The sequence below is a fragment of the Pseudoliparis swirei genome, chromosome 22 (assembly GCF_029220125.1).
Source record: "Pseudoliparis swirei isolate HS2019 ecotype Mariana Trench chromosome 22, NWPU_hadal_v1, whole genome shotgun sequence".
NCBI lineage: Eukaryota > Metazoa > Chordata > Actinopteri > Perciformes > Liparidae > Pseudoliparis > Pseudoliparis swirei.
This window is the reverse complement of record NC_079409.1, coordinates 23614780-23620779: the sequence shown is the minus strand read 5'-3', so window position 1 is coordinate 23620779 and position 6000 is coordinate 23614780. Positions and strand designations below refer to the sequence as shown.

Genomic DNA, 6000 nt, shown 5'->3' with positions numbered 1-6000 from the left:
CTCCTGGACTTCTTCTGGACTCATTCTGGACTCCTTCTGGACTCCTCCTGGACTCCTTCTGGACTTCTCCTGGACTCCTTCTGGACTCCTTCTGGACTCCTCCTGGACTCCTCCTGGACTTCTTCTGGACTCCTCCTGGACTCCTCCTGGACTCATTCTGGACTCATTCTGGACTCCTCCTGGACTCCTCCTGCCCTCAGCTCCTGTCTCTGAAGCCGTCGGCGCTGCAGTGAGACAACGGCTTCTTTCACCGGTATTGTTGTGATGGACTTTGTTCGGCCTGCAGAGTGAACACACACACACACACACACACACACACATGCACACACACACACACACACACACGTGGTCTGAGGAGCGTTCTCTGGAAGCTCCTCCCCCTCCATGAACGCATGGCGCCCCTCGCAGCCTCCGCCCTCCTCCTCCTCTCTGTGTCTCAGAGTCTCTTCATGAACACAGATCCGTCTTCACTAAATGTCTCTTTCTGTCCTGCTCCTCCTCCTCTTCGTGTATCTTGAGCTCCTCTCCTCCGCCTGTCGCTCTGCTTCTCCTGCCAGCCTCCATTCATCCTCTCTGCTCCTGCCGCCTCGTCCTTCGCTGTCTTCCTCTCGCTCATTTCGGTGTTCTATCTCCCACTTTTATGTTTGCCACGATCCCTCAATCAATATATTTAACCCTTGTTCCTCCTCCTCCTTCTCCTCTCTGTCTCCAGGATGTCAGACCTTTCCTGAGAAGACAGAAAGGTTTAAGCCCGTTCGTCGTCAGAGGAGTGAACAGAGCTCATGAAGATGAGATCTGATGGAACCTGTGGTGAAGACGAGGTGATGAGGTGTATTCATGAGCTAACAGGTGTATCTAGCTGCAGGGTGAAAGGTCACGTGGGAGGAGATACCAAACGCTGTGATTCATACTTCACAAGCTTCCACGAACAAAAGATAACCGAACGGTTTGGATGTTTTCCACGTTCATCCGTATGTCCTGGTGGTTTGACACCACCTTTCTCCGGAGCGCCCCGAGCCGGAGCGCCGCTGACGGTGATCTCATTTGGCGCGGCGTGGAGCGGCGAGGTGTTGAGGTGCGCCTCTGTGTTCCGTCACGGCCTGCAATGGATTCTGGATCAAGGGGAAGCGCGTCCGTATTTAAAACCCGAGGCCGTCGTCTCCGAGCTAACGTGGAGCCGCGGTGATCCCCGTTAGCCGGAACGATGTGAACGCTGAGAGGAGTCGACGGGAACGTCAGACAGCTCAGGGACATTAGTGAGGAATCTCTTCCATGACCCGCAGCCTGTCTCCTCTCACGTCTTACTCAGGGATATTTAGCCTCTCGTTTCCTGCACACACCTGAGTGGGGGCCCCGGGGGGCCGAGCAGCAGAACCCAGCAGTGGATCAGTGGCCGTGTGAGCGAGGCCACATCCAGACATGTTCCTCTGGCAAGTCAAGCCACATAATCCGGCGCTCGCTCTATCAGTCCATCAAATATTTTCTGATACAGTGGCCGACGGAGAAAATGACATTCAATACTGGAATTGCCTTTCAGGAGGAGCTCCGGCCTGCAATCGTTTGCACAAAGAGGCGCTCACATGTGTGCATGGGCACTAGAGTTCAATTTGGCATGAATACACACAAACACACACACACACACACACACACATGTACATGCACAGAGATGCACACCAAAACAACAGGAGGATCGGGGCTCTGATTGCTCATCAAGAGAAGGCATCAATACGACGGCAGCCTCTCCAGGGCCGCCGGTCCGTTACCCCGGTGCAGCTGCCAGGCCCGGTGGAGGCTCTGCCAGGCCCGGCTGCAGCACCGGGCCCGGAGACACCTGAAGAATCGTGATGCCAGGATAAGGGACCTTCCCTCCACACTGCAGACACACAGTGGTTAGCCTCCGCTGCATAAAGCGCTCAGATAAAGCGTCTGCAGAGACGGAGACACATCCATCATGATGGAGGAGATGAGATCTCAGTCATATCAAGCCGGACACGGGAGTCATGTCCAATGAAGCTGCATCGAGCCGCCAAAGACCAACACTGGCAGAGGAGCAGAGGAAGCTTTGTTCTCAGAGCGTCTCAAGGCCGCTGGGCCGTGAACAGCGCCTGCTCTCTCGGATGGTTCTGAATATTTCAATAACACTTCCCCTCATGCCGGTTCCTCCCGGGTGAGACGGAGGTGACCTGACCTCGGACTCGGAGCCACGGACGACCATCCAGACGGCAGATCTGAGATGTTTTCCTCCTGAGGTCCAACGCGTCAATCTTCTGTTTGAAGAGTTGGTTCATGATGAAGAGAGAGTCCTTTGTTCTGGAGACGCTCTGCTCCTCTGCTGGGAGGGTTCTGCCTCCAGCACCACGGGCAGCGACTGTCTGCCCGCCGACCCCGAGCGGCCCGCGCTCCTTATGTTGGTTTATGAACTCATAACTCATATGGAGGAGGAGGAGGTCATGGCAGGGCCAATTATGATCGGGCAACATTCAAACCAGAAGCCGCCTCATGAGGTGAGCTGATAGCACGAGCCCTGGAGAGGAAGAAGAACCACATGATGAAGACGAGGTCATGGCCTTCACTGGACTCGTCTCACCTGATTGACAGCTGTGTGCACGCGGCCTCTCGCCTCCCCTCCCCCCTCCCCCTTTTCCTCTTTCCTCTTTTCAGAGTCGGTGACTTCCAAAGCTAGATGGCAGACGAGCCCCATGCAGCGGACCCTCAGCCCCCCCCCCCCCCCATCACGCTGCTGCCTACATCCCCAAGGAGAGAATCAGAGTTATTGAGGGAAGCCGACCGGTGAGTTCCTGTCATCGGCTATTCCCTTTACCCCCCCTCTATTCCCTTTACCCCCCCCCTCTCTTTCCTTTACCCCTCCCCCTCCCCTCACGTACAAATAAACCACATGCTGTCATAAACAGAGTTAATTTCTTTCTCTGGATTTACAGTCTCCCCATAAAGACGTGGCTCTGCCCCCACACTGAGCCCACTTCATGATTTGTTAGCCACACATCACCCACATCATACTTACACAGGACGATCTCTCTCTCTCTCTCTCCTCACCGTCTCCCTCACTCTCTCTCCGTCACTCTCTCTCTCTCTCTCTCGGCTCCACCCCCCCCCCCTCTCTCTCTCTGCGTGGTTCAAATGTCGATCGATGAAGGCAGCATTCACAGATAGAGGCTAGACTCCGGACTCAGACTCCGGACTCAGACTCCTCTGTGCCCTCGGCTGGTTGACAGTGATTTAAATAAAGAAAGGGAGGATGATGAGCAGCCGACGCGGGCGCGCGCCGCCGGAGAGGCTCCCACTTGATGCCCCTCTCAGCAGAGATGGTTGAGCCCTCGCGCTGCAGGTCGCTCTGGTCCTCTCCTCTCATTCCGGTTCGCGCACTTCTCTCCCGGCAGCAGCGGACATAGCAGCGGCGGCTCAGCCGGTCCCGCTCCCAGAACAGGATCCACTTCCAGCAGCAGGAGCCTGCCGGTTCTGACCATGACGGGGACGCACCGACACGGATACTACGACGGATCTATCGCGCTGCGGGACGTCTTCACCCGGAGATGCGCGCGCTGCGGCCGCGGGGACTCCGCGCAGGGCAGAGCCGCGAGGATGAAGACCGGGCTGGTGCTTTGGAATCTCATCTTCTCTCTGATGTTCACATGTGTGAGAGGTACGAGCCACTGCAGCAGAGCCGCCTGTTTCCTTGGTGTGTGCGTGTGTGTGTGTGTGTGTGTGTGTGCGTGTGCGCGTGCGCGTGCGTGGGAGAAATCCAAAGCTTGAACGTTACAGACGTGCGCAAAATAGGCGACCACGGTGTGGTGCGCAGAGTTTGAGGGGCCGTGTGCGGCTCGGCGGCTCCACGCCGTGCCCGCGCGCGGCTCGGCTCAGTGGGCTCACTAGTGCATGTTGGGACGCCCGTGCACGCGCTGCAGGCTGCCGTGGGTTATACAAGAGCCGGTGTGCGTGAGGCCGGCCGCCCCCACCGGCTCCGGTCGGGTTTAAGTGTGTGGGATGTGCGTCAGAGCAACGTTAGGCTCCACCGTACCCAGCAAGTTAGGGGGTTCGAGGCAATTCGTACTGAGCCATGAGGAGCCATGAGGAGCCACGAGGAGCCATGTGAGGGCGGGAGGACCGGGAGGACCGGGAGGAGCCGCCGGTGCAGCATATAGTTGCTGTTGGTATTCCGGTGGCTCCCCGGGCTCTCAGTGAATCCTCTCTGGCTGCAGGGAGCTGCTCTGTTCATATATCAGCTGTGTCGCTCCTGAATGTCACTTATAGTTATTCTAAATGACATAAATAAAACCTGTCGATCACGTGTTGCTCGTTTCCAACTTTAATCACAGGTGAACGTCTCCTGACGTGAGAGAGGACACGTGACCAGCAGCGCGTCCTCTGGTGCATCCACAACATGTGGGTTAGAAAATGGTGCATACGTGTGTGTGCGTGTGTGTGTGTGTGTGCGTGTGCGTGTTAGTCTGCCTCGTGCATCAGGAGCTCTGCATGTTAAACTCATTCCAATTTACACGGAAGGAAAAGGAAAAAAAAGAAAATCCAATTCCATCCCTCAAAATGTTTGTTTAGTGTACGTTCATGTGTGTGTGTGTGCATGTGTGTGTGTATAGGTGTGTGTGTGCGTGCATGTGTGTGCGTGTGTGTGTTTGCGTTTGTTTGTGTGTATACGTGTGGATGTGTGTGTATAGGTGTGTGTGTGTGTATAAGTATGTGTGTGTGTATAGGTGTGTGTGTATAAGGATGTGTGTGTGTGTGTATTCCGGGACCTTCTCTGTGAGGATGACCAGTGGTCCCTCTGTGTACTGCAGGCCGCTCACAGATCTCAGTGTCTATATGTTCCATGGGGGGGGGGGATGAGCAGCAGCCGGCTCACCGCCCACACTGAGCCATGTCAACCCTCCAGGCCTCTCCTCCTGGTTCTGTTCCTTATTAGAGAGCCAGCAGCCATCGACTGGGGGGGGGGGGGGTGAGACCGAGGCGAGAAAGAGGGAAGCACGGCCCACCTGTAGTCCTGACAGGTGACAGCGTGTTAGAGACAACGCTGTGGCCTGTGACTCACTCCTCAGAGACGCTGCTGAGCAAGAACAATCCTCCATGGGGGGGGGGCTCAGTGTCTGATTCCACATTGAAGGAGGACGGAGTGACATTTAGCAGCTTAGTTTTGTGATTATTAACACAGTGATGAGTAAATCAGATCGTGTTCTCATGGCGGCGGCCGGCTCGTCCTCGGGGAGCTCCACACAGACACAAGTCTCTGGTCCACTCCTCCCATTGGAGTCGCTCTCCATCCACCAACTGGACAACCGTCAGTCAGCTTCACAGTAATGGACCAGCCCCCCGGTCCACAGGCTTGTGTACGCTGTGACTGATGGGAGGGGTCAGGCCTGTGGCCTTGCCCGCCGTCAGGTCTGACCTCTACATTGTTTATTGTGAGAATACCTCTCACTCAAGCTGATGATCGCCACACTGCTGTATCTTTATATTCATTTAAATGGTTTGCAGATCAGAATGTAGTTAAATATCCGGTAGGAGGCCCCGCTGAAGCCCCGCCCACTTTTCCTCTACCTCCATCTGATGGATCATGGAGGTCTGGATCGTGGTCCATGACTACCAACTATTATACACTCTGTCATATTGAGAGTGTTGTAATGATTCCTTCTAGTCACATGACATCTATTGTTCATCTGGTCTCATGACATCTATTGTTCATCTGGTCACATGACATCTATTGTTCATCTGGTCACATGACATCTATTGTTCATCTGGTCACATGACATCTATTATTCATCTAGTCACATGACATCTATTGTTCACCTGGTCACATGACATCTAGTGTTCATCAGGTCACATGACATCTATTGTTCACCTGGTCACATGACATCTATTGTTCATCTGATCACATGACATCTATTGTTCATCTGGTCACATGACATCTATTGTTCATCTGGTCACATGACATCTATTGTTCATCTGGTCACATGACATCTATTGTTCATC

At 54.6% G+C, this 6000-nt stretch overlaps 1 protein-coding gene across 1 annotated transcript in view; it reads left to right on the top strand.

Annotated features, from left to right (window-relative positions):
• Positions 1–3579: 3579 nt before the first annotated feature.
• The window catches only part of csmd3a (CUB and Sushi multiple domains 3a), a 306306-nt gene continuing 303885 nt past the window's right edge, over positions 3580–6000 (top strand). Inside the window, exon 1 of the mRNA XM_056445250.1 lies at positions 3580–3661. Coding sequence (XP_056301225.1) covers positions 3601–3661 — 61 coding nt within the window. The 5' untranslated portion in view covers positions 3580–3600. The remainder of the gene's footprint in view (positions 3662–6000) is intronic.